Here is a 19,687-nt window from a genome sequence, read left to right on the forward strand (position 1 = left end):
CAGCACGAGAGCTGGTCACACTCCCAGAGCGTGATTAGGGCATGTAATGCAACAGATGTAATGCAATAGATGTCTCCTTTTTATCTAATAAAGAGTATGTATAGATTTGAGAACAAAGGGACAGTATGAGTGGTGTGCCGAACCCTCATCACTATGTGTCCGTTTCTGCAGTAAACCTTCTTTAACTTGCAAAGGATGAGACTGGTGTTGGTGTTTGCCATTTTTCCACGACAGTGCACAGGTTTAATTTATTTTGGGTTTTCTGAAGTCAACTGCTGAACCTGATTCAGGCTTCAGCCAAGCCATGTTTGGTTGACTTGACCAGAATTGTAGCATTTTAGTTTCTTTCTGTGCACTCATACACACCTATGGTCAATTTAGAGTAGCCAGTTAACCTAACTGTATGTCTTTGGAGGAAACCAGAGCACCCGGAGGAGACCCACCCAGACAGAACATACAAACTCCACACAGAAAGGCCCCTCCCACCAGCTAATGGGCTTGAACCCAGAACCTTCTTGCTGTGAGGCAACAGCACTAACCACCACACCACCAAACTGCCTTACAATTACACCTACAGGATAATAAATATACCTCCAGCATACCTAATATTTGATTAAATATCACCTTGGACAGACACTTTTTATAGACATCACCAAGAGTTTGACAGAAAGCTGATCAGGCAGGGGCTCCTCAATGGTGTGACAGAAAAGCATTCACCCTGTCATTTGGAGATTGTGAGTTTAAAGTGCATATCACGGGTAAATTCAGGAACAAGATCAATGTAATTCTATTTTGTATTAAACTTTGGTCAAATATCTGTAACATTTTGCATTTTGTGCAATTTCTTTACCTTGCGCAATACCAGAAAAATTCAGTTGAAATCAAGCCATTTGAGGCAAATTGGTCCGCCTCTGAAAAAACTTGGCATTTGGATTTCCTGGCAAACACTGATTTTCATGACGTCACGTGCGGGACGCCTCCTTCTGAATTCTACGTCAGTGCTGGTTTGTTTATGAGAAAACAACCTGGTGGTTTTCTGCAAATTTCTTCAATGTTATCACGTAATTATTAAAATGGTTAACAGATGTATCGTAGGAGGGTGTAGCAACACCAATCTTGATGGGATTAGTACTCATCGTTTTCCAAAAGACTGGACAATGAGAGAGAAATGGGAGTGTTTCATGTGAGGCTCCCAGAAGCCGAGGACCAAAGCAGAGCCAAGAAAAAGACCAAGAAAATCGGCGATTCACAAGTTGACTGTTGCCAGGGTAAGAAATAAGAGAGACTGTACTCTAAATTAGGTGTTCCTGTGTTTGTGTGGTACATGGATAATGTTATTTATTGACACACACAAAAGTAAACAACATGAAAGCGCTGGGCGATAATACACTTACTTCACATGTATCAAGGGATATGCGTGTCAGGGCTTGAGATCTTGGAACCTGTCAAACACATTAAACGCATATACAACCCTGCTTAGCCGATTCCATGTGTGTAGCTTATGAAATCTTTCTCCTACAGTAGCCAGTACTCTTCTAAATGAAGAAATATATAAATACATAATAGTCATTAGAAAAAAATATGATTTTTGTAACAATAGATAGATGAGCATTGATACATGAATCCATGGGCTTAGAAGCTCAGGTGACAATTCCATATTTCAATGCAAAATCGCTAGCTGCTAAACTTGGTCTACACAGACTGTGCACTGAATCCATGCAAGCTCTCACAGCCTGCTGACAGTTCCGCATGTGACGTCACGAATCTGGCTCCAGATTTTCCAGACGTGTTTTGTTATTTTATTTTTTTCTGCTGTAGACAGATGGCCTTGTGCAAAATTACCCTTCTGGATGAGTGTGTAAAGGGACATACTTTCATATAAAAAAACACGAAATTGGTCCAGAATATGCACTATCCTGATGTTGTCAAAACCCAAAAATCAGGAAGGGAGGGGTGTCAATCACAAGTAACACTAGTCAAAAGTCTGTGAGTTCATACATATGGAAGTCAGTAGACAGCAGGTGTGTTATGCTGCATGAGCAGCAGTTCAAATATATGCAGTCAGCTGGTTTTACCGGTATGTGCCTGAGGAGTCATCTTTATTATTCCACCCAATTTGTGCTATGCACCAGTTCCACTGGAAGCAAACTAGCCCCAGAGAATTTTAGCCTCTAACGGCAAAAAAAAAAAAGCACTGACATGATCAGAACAACCAAATGGGACCAGGCATGTAACATTAATCCATACATCCATTATGTGTAGCCACTTATCCTGTACAGGGTCACAGGCAAGCTGGAGCTTATCCCAGCTGACTATGGGCAAGAGGCAGGTTACACCCTGGACAAGTTGCCAGGTCATCGTAGGGCTAACATATCGGGACAAACAGCCATTCACATCTATGGTCAATTTAGAGCCATCAATTAGCCTAACCTGCATGTCTTTGGACTGTGGGGGAAACCAGAGCACCCAGAGGAAACCCACACAGATATGGGGAGAACATGCAAACTCCACACAGAAAGGCTCCCGTCAGCCACTGTGCTCAAACCCAGGCCCTTCTTGCTGTGAGGCGACATTGCTAACCATTACACCACCGTGCTGTCCAGGTAATATTACACTTTTTTAAAATGACATTTTAATTACCTTGCCCATGACGGAGTAAGTGGGGTGAGGTATTGTAATCAGTTTGTTTGTTTGTTTGTTTGTGTGTCTGTCTGTCTGTCTGTTAACAATCTAGTGTCTAAACGGTTGCACCGAATGACTTCAAATTTTCAGGGTAGGTGGGCAATGGTCTGTAGATTACCTGAATAAATTTTGGGGGTAATTGGGTCAAAGTGAAAGTTAAGGTCACCGGAAAGGTCAACCTTTTGTTCAAAATAACATATTTTCCATTATAACTCAAAAACGGTTGCCGATAGACAGATGTTCTCTATTATGAGCATATAGGAACTCCCATATGGCCTTTCATTTGGCACCATGATCTCTGACCTTGAGTGACCCTGAAATGTCAAACTCAAGGTCAAGGATTTTCAGAGGGCTGTAACTTGAAAATGGTTGATGGTAGACAGATGTTTACCATTATCAACTTACAGGAAGTGCCATATGGGCTTTCATTTGGCAGCATGATATTTGACCTTGAGTGATCTTCAAAGGTCAAACTGAAGGTCATGGGTTTTCAAAGGGCTATAACTTTAAAATGGTTCATGATAGCCAGATGTTGACCATTTCTGTCTGTACTATGAAAGCTAAGTCGAACCGGAGTCAAATTCCTCGTGTGTGTAACATACCTGGCAATAAAGTGCTTCTGATTCTGATTATCAACATATAAGAAATCCCATATGGGCTTTCAGTTGCCGCCATGACCTTTGACCTTGAATGACTTTGAAATGTCAAACTCAAAGTCATGGATTTTCATAGGACTATAACCTGACAGCTGGTGATTGAGAAATATTACCATTATCAACATATTGGTATAAAATAAGTGCTGCTGGGCAAGGTTTGTTTTGCCTGGCAACACTTCTTCTTCTTTAAGGTTTTATGGCAGTTGGCAAACCAACTTAAAGGTGTATTACTGCCACCTACTGGGCTGGAGTGTGGAACAGCTGATATTAGGGAGGAAAAAACTAAAAACAAACAACCCCCCCCCCCCCATATTCTTTTAGCTAATTCTGACTCTTTCAGAAATTTGATAATGTAACAATACATCTGACTTGATGCTCTCCCTAATAAACCAGGTAAAGTGAAATTGTGATGATTAACCATTCTGAGAGATTTATAAAACTCATTTCTCTCACTTTCATATTTCTTACAGTGAAGTATTACATGCTCTACTGATTCCGGATGGTTCACAGTTTCTGGTTGGGTGTTTGCCTATTTTGTTAAGAGAATAGTTGAGTCCTGTATGCCCAGTTCTTAAAAAGGTGATCATGATGTCTTCTCTCTGACTCCTGCTCCTATCCTTCCAGTATTCACCTGTTTTTCAATGTAGTATAGATGTCTTCCTGTTTCACTGCCATCCCAATACTCCTGCCAGACTGACTTTGCATAGGACTTGATGTAAATCTTAGCCTCTGCCTTACTAATTGTGATTTGCAATTCTATTTCTGTATTATTTAGTGATTGCTTAGCCAGCTTGTCAACCTGTTCATTTCCCTCCATGCCAACATGCATAGGTACCCAAAGAAAACTAGCTATAAAGCCCTTGGAATCTATTTTACACAAAGTTATAAAGATTTAATTGATTATATCTGTTCTAAATGATTTACCTGATTGAATACTTTCCAATGCTGAATAACTATCTGAGATTATGACTGTTTTGTTTATTGCATTTTCATTAACCCATTCCAGGGCCAATAATATTGCCACCAATTCTGTTGTATACACCGTCACATTGTTGGTCACTCTTTCCTTAATACTTACTACTTTCTTTGGGATATACACTGCTGATCCAGCACATCCTTTTTTGGGGGGTCTTTAGAACCATCTGTAAATATACATGTATATTTAGAAAAATAAAAATCCAAATAATTTTGTACAATTTCCCCTCACTGATATATCCTTTAATTTCTTTCTTATTACCTGATGAATATTTAAATCTACAACTGGTAATGGGAATAACCATGGTGGGACTGGTGATAATGGGACTGTTGGGCAGTACTGTAGCTGATGTAGACCAATATTCTCTGCTTTAGTATCACTTATCCATCCAAAACTTAGGAAATTAGATTCATGATGTTCCCAACAATCTTTTGTTATACTTTTGGCAGGATGGTTGTCATAATGCCCCTGAAGATTGACCCAATATGCCATCATCAATCGTAGCCTTCTGATCCTTAATGGCATTTCCCTCATTTCCACCTGCATTGAAGGCCTGGCAACACTTATTAGTCGTAGGAGTGTGTGAGGGTTAGGGTGAGGCAGGGGCGATTCTCGCATCTGATCTTTGGGGGTGCTTAGCCCACAGAGCTGACAGAGGCACCTGGCTTGAACGACAGTGTTTCCACGTTTATTCCGCATTTAGACTAGACTTAACTAGACAAGAAGACTAGACTAGACAAGACTAGACTTATGCAATGTTTTAACAGAAGCTGACCCAATAAACTATGATATCTACACATTTACAACCACAAAGTATCTCGATATGGATGATAAATGTCGTTTTTATCATTCTGTTCATAGACCAGGGAACATCAATATTGCATTATGCATATTATTGTGTTGTGTTTAACAATTGTAACTCCAGTCCGTACCTTCACATCTCGCTATGCCAGTAATACTCAGGTGCTACTTCGAGTTCCTCATCGGCGTGGAATCCAGTTAAAAAAACACCATGTCGTAGCAAGCACTTGCGCGGACAGGCAACCCAGTCAGAGGGGACACAAGGAGGAGAGGGATTTTACTGCTCATAGAACTATCACGTAACAGGTGAATTCAAGAACACACACACGCCCGCGCACACATTCATTGAGCAGTGTGCAAGGGCACTTATTTCTGAAAATTACATCCAAAAGCAGTGTTTTTGAGGGTGCTGAGCTCGTTTTTGGGGGTGCTTGAGCACCCCCAAAAATAGGCTAAACACGCCCCTGGGGTGAGGTTGGGAAAGGTGTCTTCCACCCTGAAACTCCACTCCAGTCCAGGCGGTGGCAGTAACGCGTTCAGGACCTGCTTCTCCAACCGCCAGTAAACACTGGAGAAGAAGTTGACGCTCGGCTGGGCAGCTTCAGCGCCTCGATTTCTAAAAATAAAAGCAGGTTATTGTGTCTCGCTTTGAAGAGTTAAAACCTCGAGGTAAGTTAAACTGAAGGTGTGTGGTCGAATCCCAAACACATCTCCACTTCACTGTTTAAGTGAACTCCTGTTTTCAGCTCGTTAGCAACATGGCAGGAGCCAAGCTGCATCGGCTCTCCATTGAGAGAGTTGTTTTCTTGTTTCACAGTGCTTAGTGTTTGTTTTGGTCAATCAAAGGCGATTTATAACATTTATACAGGCATAACCCCTCCAACTACTGACCCAGACCGCCACTGGCGTCTCAGCCGCTCATTTGGAGGAGAAACCGAGAGCCGCAGCGACAGAGCTGAGCGCGTTTTCACCATCAGAGTCCAGATTGCAGGAGCGAGTCCGAGCCCGAACTAATGCTTTATTTATTTTATAAAGTTCAGTCTGGCGTGTTTGTGGTAAAGTGTAATCTCATCAGCGCGAGACCGGCCCAAAGAAAACAGCGCTGTTCTGATGATAAGGGTTGTGATAAACCTCCATTCGGCGCTGAGACACTCCCAGCAAATCAAAGGTGGATTTTCATGGTTTTAAAAAAAACAAACTTTGTTGCTTGCTGCACTCAACCAATATGGTGTACGGTCGTTTTCCGACAATTCTCCTGCTAGTTATAGTCAATCTATTGGCTTTATATACAAAAATATCAGCTGAAACGCGTTACAAGATTTATAGAGTCTAAAGAGAAGACCTGGAGAGAAGATGCTGACCGATCTGTTGCTTTATCCTGGATGAAAAAGTGGTTGGTAGGAACGCTATTTACAGCCGGAAGTGACCTTCGCCCTGGCCCTCGCTCTAACTGTAAACAAAAAGGGTGGAAACGAACTGTTAAACCTGGACACCCTGTTTGTTTAAACTCCTGATCCTCATGTCGGGAGATGTCCAGATACAATCAGGTCCACCAAAGGTAACTGATAAACCTGCTTATCGGTGTGAATTTAATGTCAGGAGTAATCAAGCTGCTCTTCAGTGCGACAGTTGTGACACCAGGTCCCATCGCAAATGTCTGAACATGTCCTTGACAGAATATCGCCGTCTTGGGAACTGTGACGACCAGTGGTTCTGCAATAGCTGTATTCTATCTCAGTTCACTGGTTCTTTTTTGTCACTACAAGACAACAGCAGCCAAGCAGCAGGTCATGTTGACCTCCCTCGAAGTGATGATGCAGTGAGGCTAAACGACATGCAGCAGTCTGGATATCTGCGATCTAAGGGAGCCAACCTCGTTCACCTGAATGCACGTAGTCGTCTTCTGAAACTAGACAAGATCCAATCCCTGGCCATCCACAGCAGGGTAGCTGTGATTGGAATAACTGAGACTTGGCTCGACTCAACTGTGTTGGACTCTGAAGTGGAAACACCAGGATACCTCATAGTTCGCAAGGACTGAAATCGTGAAGATGGTGGCAGTGTTCGAAATACCCGTCTGCTTTTTCAAGATTGCAGAAGAAAAATTAAACAACTTGCAATTTTGCAGAATGAAAAAATCAGGCTCGGGATTTAATGGTTCTCGATTTAGCAATCTAGCAGCGCTGTAAATAAACTGAAACCTGTGCCACACGAACCTGACGGCGTTTTCCAGGTCAAAGTTGAGCAATATTTACGTAATACCGACGAAAGGCGACAACGACCAAGTAAGGGCAGTTGCCATTTTCCGATGTAAGATTTCGTCACTTTTTTAATACCCGCCGGGAGGACCCGACAACTACCTCGGCAGTGTTCGGCAGTTTCCGCCATGCATCTCCCAGAATTCAATGCGGCACAACAAACATGGCTCCCAAGAAGAGGATTGTTTCTTCAGGGCAAGAGTCCGACAAAAACGTCAAGAAATCAAGGACGATTTTGTCGTATCTCGGCAAAACCGGCAGCCGGCGTGACTCCAACAACAGCGACAGGTTGCACGTCCGCGAGGGGGACAAAAATGAAGGCGGTCGCTGTTATAGTTGCATACATATACTGTATATTGGTAAATTGTATAGGTTTGTATATATTGTATTGTTGAATCATGCAAAATTATACTGATATTATATCCCTTCTGAAGACAGCGACAGTATTTTACCTTTATTCATCGATACTTTTGAATATTTTGTTTTCTCATACCAAGCTACACTAATACATGTTTTGTGTGCATGTTCTATTTTTTTTTTTTTTACTAGTGCTGTGTTGCCTGTGGTGCAGACGAGCACAAAGTAAAACAGTTGCCCTGTAAGACAAAGCTCATCGGTTCAGTTCTGTAGCTCTCAGTAGTTCTGTAGCTCTCAGTAGTTCTGTAGCTCTCAGCAGTTCTGTAGCTCTCAGTTGTGCCATGATTAGTTTGTACCCAGTTCTCTGTTGTTAGTTTAGAGCAGTGAAGCCCCTGCAGTAGTTCTCAGTTCAGTTCATGACCTTGCACTTTAGAAGCCAGGCAAACACCATGAACCCAAACGTCTTTCCATTTGCCAGTTGGGTTTTATTCCTTAATAGCATCAGTTCTTTGCATCATCGTAAGATGTAACAGAGTGTAGAATTGAAACCTTTCTTTCAATTTAAAACTTCAGGTTGCAGATGCAAACACTGTGAATGAAGTGCATTTTGGGTAACAATCTATTGTTCAAGCTAAACTTAATCTTGATAAAATGCAGGGCTCGACATTAGCACTTGCCCGATGGCCCGCCGGTGTTTTTTATGTAGTTCGGGCCACTAAATTTGGCCAAACAGTGGCCCGGGTGGGCCAGTACGTTTTCGATACAAATTAAATTTAATTACTCATTTTACCCAGAATTGTGAAAAAACTGTTCGTAAAGTGCACCTTTTCGATACGAGGTCCGCCGTCTTTGTTTACGTCACGCTCCGCTCTGCGGCAGGAGTGTGTCGTCTTCGTGCATTGTCGGAGATGTTCGGCGCTGTTCGGAAGCGTCATTTTGGTCGAGTGCCAGATCGAGGAGAGAAGGGCTGAGTTTACCAAAGTCTCAGATGACCATCGGGACACACTTAGTGACACCATGGCAGCAGGATGTGCACACATGCAGGGCGCAACATTAACGGTTGTCTGGTTGTCTGGGACAAGTGATATGTCGGACAAGTTCATCGTCTCAGTTACTTGTACGATCGGACAAGTGCCAAAATACGCCGATATTCGGGTTGCATATTAAATTTAATCAGTTTATTCACATGATTTCCGAAGCATCTCACTCGACATATTGTTTTGATGAATCACCGGATGTTTCTATTCGGAAAGAGTGATGTGCGCATGCGCAATATTCCACTTGCGAAACCGGCCAATGCCGCTTCGTGTATTTGAGCTGAAAAGTAAACGGTCGTTTATGATTGGTTTTAATCGCGTCATACACGTGGATTTGTTGACATTTCTGTTGGCGGGATCATTATTCAACTGTATATTTACGTTGAGTGTGTGGTAATTTCCAAATCTTTGAATTGTTGTTGATGGTGTTGATTATATAGCCGAGCGTGTGTGGAGGGGAATGTGCGCCTGCATGTGTGTGGATTGACGGAGTGAGGGAGGAGTGGGGAAAGTTATCTATGAAATACCAAGCTGTCAAATGGCTGCTAATTAGGTTACCGGCTGTATTAATTAACTAATTAGTAATGGAGCAATTCCAGCGTTATGGACGTGACACTTGAACTCAGAATGGCAACAAATGACCCAGTGCATGTTTTATTGTCTCCCAGTATTTAAACAGGTGTTGCATATTTTAAGGCTGTACCATACTGGAGAAGTGATAGAACAAGAACAATTCCCATAGTACATCTAGGGCATGCCAGAAAACGCCAATAAAAGATGCGTTATGGATGTGACAGAAAAAGTATCACTTTTCTTGGGTGACTGTACATTTTTATCAAACTCTGTGAAATTGTAAACCTAATGTCGAAATGGAGATATCCATTTGATAGAGGGGTCCAAGGTGAATATTAAAAAATCTTTGTTTAAAATATTTTGTATTTCATGCAGAGTTTCGGAAGGAAAAGTCAGCGTTATGGATGTGACGAAATTCCGTTATGGATGTGACGCGTCTGAAATAGACATGGCATACGTTTAGAAAATCAGCAATTTAACCACCATAACCCTTTGAAAAACTCTCTAAATATCAGCTAAAACTATCAAAGTTCTTAAATAATATTTAGGATGGCTATTGTTTTGCTGTTTTGTGGATTTTAGCATACATTTCTGTGGCTTGTGGCAATAATATAGAATTGTACATGATCAAAGTTGATTGTAGCTTGGGTTTTACATTATAAGAAAGAAAGACTGACATATTAAGGCGAAGGGAACAATTCTTGTGACAAATTGGTTCAACTTATTCACATCTGTAAAATACAGGCCTGGGTGATATCTCTGGGAGTGGTTTTGATGTATTACATGTTGCTTTATTCTTGCATGGTGAGGTTGACATTTACATGGAATTGCCCAATGGGAGTTTAGGGATTTGAAACAGGGCTCTATAATTTAGATATAAATTATGGATTATTTGAAATTATATATTTTTTGACCATTTAAATACCATACAGGAGCCACACTGAATAATTAGACAACAACAATCAGTGGAGGATATATATTCAAAATTAATAATTTAAAAAAGAAAAAAAAAAAAAAAAATATATATATATATATATATATATATATATATATATAAATATATATATATATATATATATATATATATATATATATAATATATATATATATATATATATATATATATATATATATTATATATATATATATATATATTATATATATATTATATATATATATATATATATATATATGAGTGATTCCACGCTTATGGGTAATATGGCGATATGCAGACATGGGTATATACAACGTGTTAACAATTAAATTTTACTCACAGTAGTGATGAATGATTTATTGCTAGTTATTAATTGTAACTTTGAGAGATAATTAAGATAAAATTAATGCTCAATCCATATTAAATCAAAAGTTATTAAATAATAATTTTGAAAAAATCGTCAGATTCGTAAGAGCTGTTGGGGACATTCTCAGATGCATTATTTCACATGGCTCTCACATGGCTCTAATGCCTACTATCATTGAGTTTTGCATTTATAAATTCAATAAGGGCACGTACCTTTTGAATTTTATATATTGTGTTATATATATATATATATATTTAAGTGTGTATATATATCGATTTAGAAACATTTGAAAATACGTTGAACAGACGTATCCGTCCCGTCAAAAATACACACGAAATGGGTAGATAATTAATTTTACCATACAAAGTTTGGATAATGGATATTTTCGAAAAATGGTAGAAAACACTATTAGGCCCAATCCCAATTCTAATTTCTACCCCTCCCCCTTCCCCTTGGCCCTTCCCCTTGAAACTGAGCTACAAGGGATAGGGCTTGAAATTCAACCCCTACGTATTGGGATAGCCCTTCAACGATCGCATACGTCATCGCATACCTCCGTCAGCGTTTACGTTAGCAAAATGCGACCAAATGCGTCATTGGCTGCGACCAGCCGCTACAGTCAGAGCCAGAGGCAGAAATCTCTGCTGGCAGGGTGTGATTTGTTAACTAACACCACTGAATGGGATATCTTTGGCGCTTCGTGCACCACATCCGACAGAATGAGGTGTCAGAACACTCATGTAAACAATAAAAGCGAGAATAACAGAACAAAACGTACGCAGTCAAGCAACCGAAAACAATACTCACTCCCAAAGCTTTTTAGCAGCAGCTTGGATTTCAGAAATCGCTGCTCATTCTCAGCTCGAAAGCGAATCAAGCGGCGTGTTTCCTCTGGATAACAACTTAAAACACGTAAATAATGGAGAAAATACATTTATGACAATCTTTCGCTGCGGGAACCGCCATCTTTCTGAAATCCGCATGAAATCTCGCTGAAATCCGCATGGCATTGTGGGAAATCACTCAAACCCCTTCGTTTGGAGTCAGCTCCAGGAAAATCTCCGTTTGGAGGGGTACAGAAGCCCTACCCCTTCCCCTACCCCTCCGCGTTAACTGGGATTGGGATACCCCTACCCCTTCACGTGAACGCGCAAAATGGAGGGGAAGGGCCAAGGGGTTGGTCCAAGGGGTGAAATGGGATTCGGCCTTAGTTTTCTTATATAATGAACAGAGAACGTCTGCGTTATTTTTTTTTTTTTATCAATTGTAATCGCTTTCAATGCGAGTGTTCGTAAATCTATCAAACATTACGTTCTGTTCAATTACCGATTAAAAAAAAAAATTGCCCGGCTATTTAAGATATTGCTGTTTAGAGAGTATTAGTCCAGGAGCCAAAGGCCCAAATTTGGCTGAACCTGGCTTCGTCGGTTAAAGTTTTTTTTTTTGCTGTTTGTTGTTGTCCAAGGTCTACTCATTAAGATAAGAGAGGGTGCCCGGTGATATCCCTTGGGCAATTCCGGATATTGGCCCTTTATTGTTGGATGTGCTGCAGTCATAGCCTAAATTCTGACATTTTGACATTCTTCACTTTATGTTCACCAAAGTCTATATATCATACTTATTTTTGTGTTTGTTAACATAATAGGATGAGTTTAAGGCCTGGGGGTGGGGTTCCAGCCATGGTTGGGGGTGTGGCCATGCAATTGGGGGCGGGGCTTATACCAAAAAGCCCTTTATTACTCTATTACTTTGGTTGTTAATGCGAGCCTTAAATTATTAGGCATACACTCCATTGTCATCCTTGTGTTTACTTCTGCAGGGGCATATGAGGGACACAATTAGCTAATTCAAGCCAACTTGTGTAGCTATCTTGCTAACTCTGTCAATCACACTGCCCCCAAAAGATCACAGCACGCATAAGCTAAGCAGAGAAACTATTTGACTGTAATCATGAAAGAGCAGTGACATGTACTCACTGCTCACCAGTGAACTAGACCCATAGTTTCACAACACTGGCTAGCACACCCAACTCTCACCTAGTAAATGCTAGTCACTGATTTTTTTAAGCTAATACATTAAGCTAATAGATTGCTTATTTTAACGATATAGACTGTTGAAATAGTAATGTTCCTGGTTCCCTAGTAAAATTCAGGGCATTGTCCCCGATTCACCCCCACTCCAAACCACACTGCTCTTCCACTGACTAGCACGACTTTTAAAATGTTGGGGAGTAAGGTTTACTTAACATTCTCCTCTGTACTAGCTGGCATCCAGTACATAAGCATATTTTTACAGACACTAAGCAATGGCAAAGGGTTTAGAGGGTTTTTTTTTTTTTCATCTGAACTCTTAGTTCTTTCCTTAAATAGTTTTTGTGTTTTGTGTGCGTGTTTGCATACTGTATGTAATTATTTTACATAATTATTGCTCATTAGTGTGTGTGCATGTGTGTGCGTGTGCATGCATGCATGCACGTACATGCTTTATGTACTGTAGTTCTTGTATCAAAATTGTTAATTTTGCAAATTTCTGAAAGGGTCAATTACACGTTTGACTAATTTGAATGACAGTAAAGCGTGAATACTGTACAGCCAATTTGGTTAATTGAAAATCAGTATCTTTTGCTATTCTTGTGTGTGTGTGCGCATGCTGTATATGCCATTTTGCATGCTTGATATATTGCATACTGTAGTTTTACATAGTGGATCACTGGTGTGAGTGTATATGCATGCTGTATATAGTTCTACTGCATGCTGTATATAGTTCTTTTACATAGTGGATCACTGGTGTGAATGTATATGCATGCTGTATATATTTCTATTTCATGCTGTATATACAGTAGTTCTTTTACATAGTGGATCACTGGTGTGAGTGTATGCATGCTGTATATAGTTCTATTGCATAGTGGATCACTGGTGTGAGTGTATGCATGCTGTATATAGTTCTATTGCATAGTGGATCACTGGTGTGAGTGTATGCATGCTGTATATAGTTCTATTGCATGCTGTAGTTCTTTTACATAGTGGATCACTGGTGTGTGTGTGTGTGCATGCTGTATATAGTTCTTTTACATAGTTATTGGTCATTAGTGTGTGTGTGTGTGTGTGTGTGTGTGTGCATGCTGTATATAGTTCTTTTACATAGTTATTGGTCATTAGTGTGTGTGTGTGTGTGTGTGTGTGTGTGTGTGTGTGCATGCTGTATATAGTTCTTTTACATAGTTATTGGTCATTAGTGTGTGGGTGTGTGTGTGTGTGTGGGTGTGTGTGTGTGTGTGTGCGCGCGCATGCTGTATATAGTTCTTTTGCATGCTGTATAGTTCTTACATAGATATTGATCATTATTTTGTATTAACTGTAGAGTTTATGTAATACTTGTATAAAAATCGCTAATTTGGAAAAGTTATGAAAGGGTTAATTAATCCACATTTGATGTATTTGAATGACAAATATAGAGAAAAATGTGAATACCTATCAGATACAGCCAACTTGGTGCATTTAATATCAGTATTTACACTGATATTATTTTTGTATTTTCTTCCATTATTTGGGCATATAGGGCATTAAAGGGTTAATATATTAAATTGCCCAAGGGATATCACCGGGCACCCTCTTAAATCTTGAAGAGCTACCTCAAATCTATAAGATAAAGCAAAAAAAAAAACTTTAACCAAAAATTCCGGGTCCGACCCCATGGCTCCCGGACTAAAGGGTTAATGACGCGACAACACCGGGCAGCAACAGCGCGAGGTTTAACTGTGTTACCAGCAACATCAAACAGTACAGGCATATGGTCCGAAAACACTGCGTCACAGATCTCCAAGTTAAAAACAGGCATCTGTTTTACCAGCTCTTTTACCTCACTGTGTGAGGGCGAAATTTTATCTGGAACGAGATGAAGAATTTCTCCTGTCGTCCAGGGATCTGTACGTTGTTTAACACAAATGTACTTGAGTGGGGCTATTTGCTATTTGGTCTATGACTGAAAGGAACTTGGTTTGGAACACATACCATGCCTGTTCGACCACGTAACAGTTTTTTACCTCCTGCCAGTCCACCTCAGATAGTAAATGTTTAAAAGCAGTTTTGTTAATTTTTCAGTGATCTTATATTTATACCATGATGCTTGTAAACAAGATTTTTTTTTTTCTACATTTTCGAGTACAGGTAGTCGTCGACTTACGACTGCGTTTGGTTACGACTGACCGGTCGTAAACTGATCTGGTCGTAAGTCGGCCTATGTTAAATGAACGCAAGTATATTGTGATGTGTAATGATATTGTAATCATCTTAAAGTCTTATTTTAATCAACATTTTCTTATTTCATTACCTTGGCTCATTATTTGGTTTAAGTCAAACACTGCATACTACACTGCGTACAGTACAATTCATTTAATATGTGCAAAACAAAAAATACGAAATACAGGTGTGAAAAATAGAAAACATTTTAGTTTGAAACATACCAAAATACAAATGTAAAACATAGCAAAATATAAAACTTAGCGACCGCTAGCATCACTGGTGCTTGGCTGTGGGTCGTCTACATCATCATCAGCTGTTGCAGCGCTCGGGCTGGCGTGAGGATTTGCTCACTTCATAAACCAGGAGCTGGGGAGGAAGCTGTATGACGGAGCGCGAGAGAGATTGCTCATGTGCCTGGAGCTGGGGCGGAAACTGTATGACGGAGTGCGTGAGGGCGCGCGAGAGAGAGACTGCGCATGTGCCTGGAGCTGGGGCGGAAACTGTTGTACGCGGCAAGAGGCGCTGCCAGGAGCTGGAGCGGAAACTGTCGTACACTCAGCTAGGAAACACTTGCCAGTCATAACCAGACGGTCGTAAAGTCAATCGGTCATAAGTCGCATCGGTCGTAAGTCGAGGACTACCTGTACAATATACTAGTTGATGATCACTTACTGAGAAGTTAGATTCACCCAAGTTGGAGATTTTGACAGGATCAGATACATAGTCCGGGAGCCATGGGGTCGGACCCGGAATTTTTGGTTAAAGTTTTTTTTTTTTTTGCTTTATCTTATAGATTTGAGGTAGCTCTTCAAGATTTAAGAGGGTGCCCGGTGATATCCCTTGGGCAATTTAATATATTAACCCTTTAATGCCCTATATGCCCAAATAATGGAAGAAAATACAAAAAAAATATCAGTGTAAATACTGATATTAAATGCACCAAGTTGGCTGTATCTGATAGGTATTCACATTTTTCTCTATATTTGTCATTCAAATACATCAAATGTGGATTAATTAACCCTTTCATAACTTTTCCAAATTAGCGATTTTTATACAAGTATTACATAAACTCTACAGTTAATACAAAATAATGATCAATATCTATGTAAGAACTATACAGCATGCAAAAGAACTATATACAGCATGCGCGCGCGCACACACACACACACACACACACACACACACACTAATGACCAATAACTATGTAAAAGAACTATATACAGCATGCATACACTCACACCAGTGATCCACTATGCAATAGAACTATATACAGCATGCATACACTCACACCAGTGATCCACTATGTAAAAGAACTACTGTATATACAGCATGAAATAGAAATATATACAGCATGCATATACATTCACACCAGTGATCCACTATGTAAAAGAACTATATACAGCATGCATACACTCACACCAGTGATCTACTATGTAAAAGAACTACTGTATATACAGCATGAAATAGAAATATATACAGCATGCATATACATTCACACCAGTGATCCACTATGTAAAAGAACTATATACAGCATGCAGTAGAACTATATACAGCATGTATACACTCACACCAGTGATCCACTATGTAAAACTACAGTATGCAATATATCAAGCATGCAAAATGGCATATACAGCATGCGCACACACACACAAGAATAGCAAAAGATACTGATTTTCAATTAACCAAATTGGCTGTACAGTATTCACGCTTTACTGTCATTCAAATTAGTCAAACGTGTAATTGACCCTTTCAGAAATTTGCAAAATTAACAATTTTGATACAAGAACTACAGTACATAAAGCATGTACGTGCATGCATGCATGCACACGCACACACATGCACACACACTAATGAGCAATAATTATGTAAAATAATTACATACAGTATGCAAACACACACACAAAACACAAAAACTATTTAAGGAAAGAACTAAGAGTTCAGATGAAAAAAAAAAAAACCCTCTAAACCCTTTGCCATTGCTTAGTGTCTGTAAAAATATGCTTATGTACTGGATGCCAGCTAGTACAGAGGAGAATGTTAAGTAAACCTTACTCCCCAACATTTTAAAAGTCGTGCTAGTCAGTGGAAGAGCAGTGTGGTTTGGAGTGGGGGTGAATCGGGGACAATGCCCTGAATTTTACTAGGGAACCAGGAACATTACTATTTCAACAGTCTATATCGTTAAAATAAGCAATCTATTAGCTTAATGTATTAGCTTAAAAAAATCAGTGACTAGCATTTACTAGGTGAGAGTTGGGTGTGCTAGCCAGTGTTGTGAAACTATGGGTCTAGTTCACTGGTGAGCAGTGAGTACATGTCACTGCTCTTTCATGATTACAGTCAAATAGTTTCTCTGCTTAGCTTATGCGTGCTGTGATCTTTTGGGGGCAGTGTGATTGACAGAGTTAGCAAGATAGCTACACAAGTTGGCTTGAATTAGCTAATTGTGTCCCTCATATGCCCCTGCAGAAGTAAACACAAGGATGACAATGGAGTGTATGCCTAATAATTTAAGGCTCGCATTAACAACCAAAGTAATAGAGTAATAAAGGGCTTTTTGGTATAAGCCCCGCCCCCAATTGCATGGCCACACCCCCAACCATGGCTGGAACCCCACCCCCAGGCCTTAAACTCATCCTATTATGTTAACAAACACAAAAATAAGTATGATATATAGACTTTGGTGAACATAAAGTGAAGAATGTCAAAATGTCAGAATTTAGGCTATGACTGCAGCACATCCAACAATAAAGGGCCAATATCCGGAATTGCCCAAGGGATATCACCGGGCACCCTCTCTTATCTTAATGAGTAGACCTTGGACAACAACAAACAGCAAAAAAAAAACAACTTTAACCGACGAAGCCAGGTTCAGCCAAATTTGGGCCTTTGGCTCCCGGACTAACAGACTCATTTGGCTTAATCCATGTTTCTGTTTAAACACAGTACATTAAACTCCTGATCAGTAATAAGTTCATTAACAGTTGGTGCTTCAGATGTAAGAGATCGAATATTTAAGAGTCCTACCTTTAGATCAAAGGCGCGTTCAGTGGCTGGGCAGTCAGTATGATCCAATTTTATATTAATTGGATTACGAGAACAAACTTGGGGAACAGATGCAGTCTTGATATAGTGGAACTTGAGTGATGACTCTGTGCAGCTAGCAGACGGCCAGTTTAGCCTGTTCGTCTGCTCCCTGGCCTTGGCTCTAGTGAAACTATGAGCTATGCTTTGAGAAATGAGAGCAGCACCTTCCCGAGTGGGATGGATACCATCCCACCCTAAAGGCCTCTGCATGCTCTTGCGACAAGGCTTTCGCAGACAGCTTTTCGCAGACAGTTGTAATTTATCGTTAAGCAGGGAGTAATAGGTGTGCGCGATGTTATTCACCACCACAACGCAAGGGGGCGCGAAGTCGCGAAATCGCTAGGAGTAGTTGGTGGGTATGGTTAGTGGAGTGTTTTATCCTCCGGTTACTTATAATGACTAGAACTGGAGTCGTATAGATGTACGTACTTCCTCACTTCCTCGATCAACCGCTCTTCGTGCTGCTCCATCTTCACTCGTGTTTTTAAAAATGGCAGTCGTGAAAACAAACCAAACTGGGAAAGTAGGGAAGCGGAAGTGCGTATTCAGCGGATGTAGAGTGGACCAATCCGAGCCCTCTTGTCTGCGACGCTGTCTGCGAGGCTTCTGTGGTGGTCACAATTTTTGGGAGGTGCGTGCAGAGCGTCTGCGAAGATGGGGGGGCTACGCAGACACTGTCTGCAACGCTATCTGCGAGGACTGGGTTGTCAGCATAAATTGGCCTTAACAGGTTTGTTGTTTGATCTTTAGCTGTGTGAAGACATGAAGACGGAGACCTCAACGGATGGAGGGACGTCAGAAGTCCGTGTGAAGAAAGAGGAGACGCTGGAGCTGAAAATCTACAACCATGGAGACGACCTCGACAACCCACCTGAAGGTCTCTTTGTTAAAGTGGAAGATCCTGACAATAAAGACCATCTCTGTAAGACATCAGGCCACTCTGGTGCTCAGTAACACTCGCTGCTTATTCTGCCCTGCACACTATCTGGTGCACTAAAAGTGCAATACAGTACATTTGGGATGTAGCTTCAGTCTCTAATAATTTAATCAACAAATTGATATTTTTATTGATAAAGTAGGAACTTTGTTTACCGAGAGTGTAGGGCTGAACGATCTATCGTTTTCGACCGAAAATCGCGATCTCAGACAACACGATTTTGGGATCGTCAAAGCTGCGGTTTTTCTCAGTGCTCCTAAACTGACCCATGTTTTGTTTCGTCAATAAATTGTCCTCATTTTTTACACTACAGACAAAAAATTACGTTCAGGAAAGCCTTGTGGCACTCAGTGTGAAAGAATTTTGTGAATATCTCCTTCCGTTTTCGTGTAAATCCCCGTTGTTTGGAGGGAGCACTGTGAGGAGAAACTGCGCTTTCTCTGTCTGTGTCTGAGCGCGCGGGTGGGGGAGGGGCTGCTCGCTCTCTCTCGCACAGGAGGGAGGGGCCCTGCAATAGCGACTGCTACAGCCACTGCATCACTCTTATTTCCCACAGGGGAATTGTCGTCTCTAGTTATAATTTATAATGCTTATCTACATTCTTTTACAAAAGTGCAATATTTTGATGCTGCTGAGCCATTGATCAACCTTTTTTTTATGTCTGATATGTTGTAGATGGGAAAAGTAAAAGAAGCAAAAGTTTACTTAAGAAAGATGGCTCTCTTTTTATTTTTATTTTAAGTTATTATAACTTGTTCCTCAGGCACTCAATGTTAATAAA

At 40.5% G+C, this 19,687-nt stretch overlaps 1 protein-coding gene across 2 annotated transcripts in view; it reads left to right on the forward strand.

The window, feature by feature from the left end:
• The first annotated feature begins 5,654 nt into the window (after nucleotides 1–5,654).
• The window catches only part of LOC132871007 (histone-lysine N-methyltransferase PRDM9-like), a 60,572-nt gene continuing 46,539 nt past the window's right edge, over nucleotides 5,655–19,687 (forward strand). Inside the window, exons 1-2 of one of the 2 annotated variants that reach the window (XM_060905156.1) lie at nucleotides 5,655–5,784; nucleotides 18,720–18,891. In XM_060905156.1, the coding sequence (XP_060761139.1) occupies nucleotides 18,732–18,891 (160 nt within the window). In that variant the 5' untranslated portion in view covers nucleotides 5,655–5,784; nucleotides 18,720–18,731. The remainder of the gene's footprint in view (nucleotides 5,785–18,719; nucleotides 18,892–19,687) is intronic. The other variant, XM_060905157.1, reaches the window with a different exon arrangement.

Source organism: Neoarius graeffei, chromosome 22 (genome assembly GCF_027579695.1).
Source record: "Neoarius graeffei isolate fNeoGra1 chromosome 22, fNeoGra1.pri, whole genome shotgun sequence".
NCBI classification, from domain to species: Eukaryota; Metazoa; Chordata; class Actinopteri; order Siluriformes; family Ariidae; genus Neoarius; species Neoarius graeffei.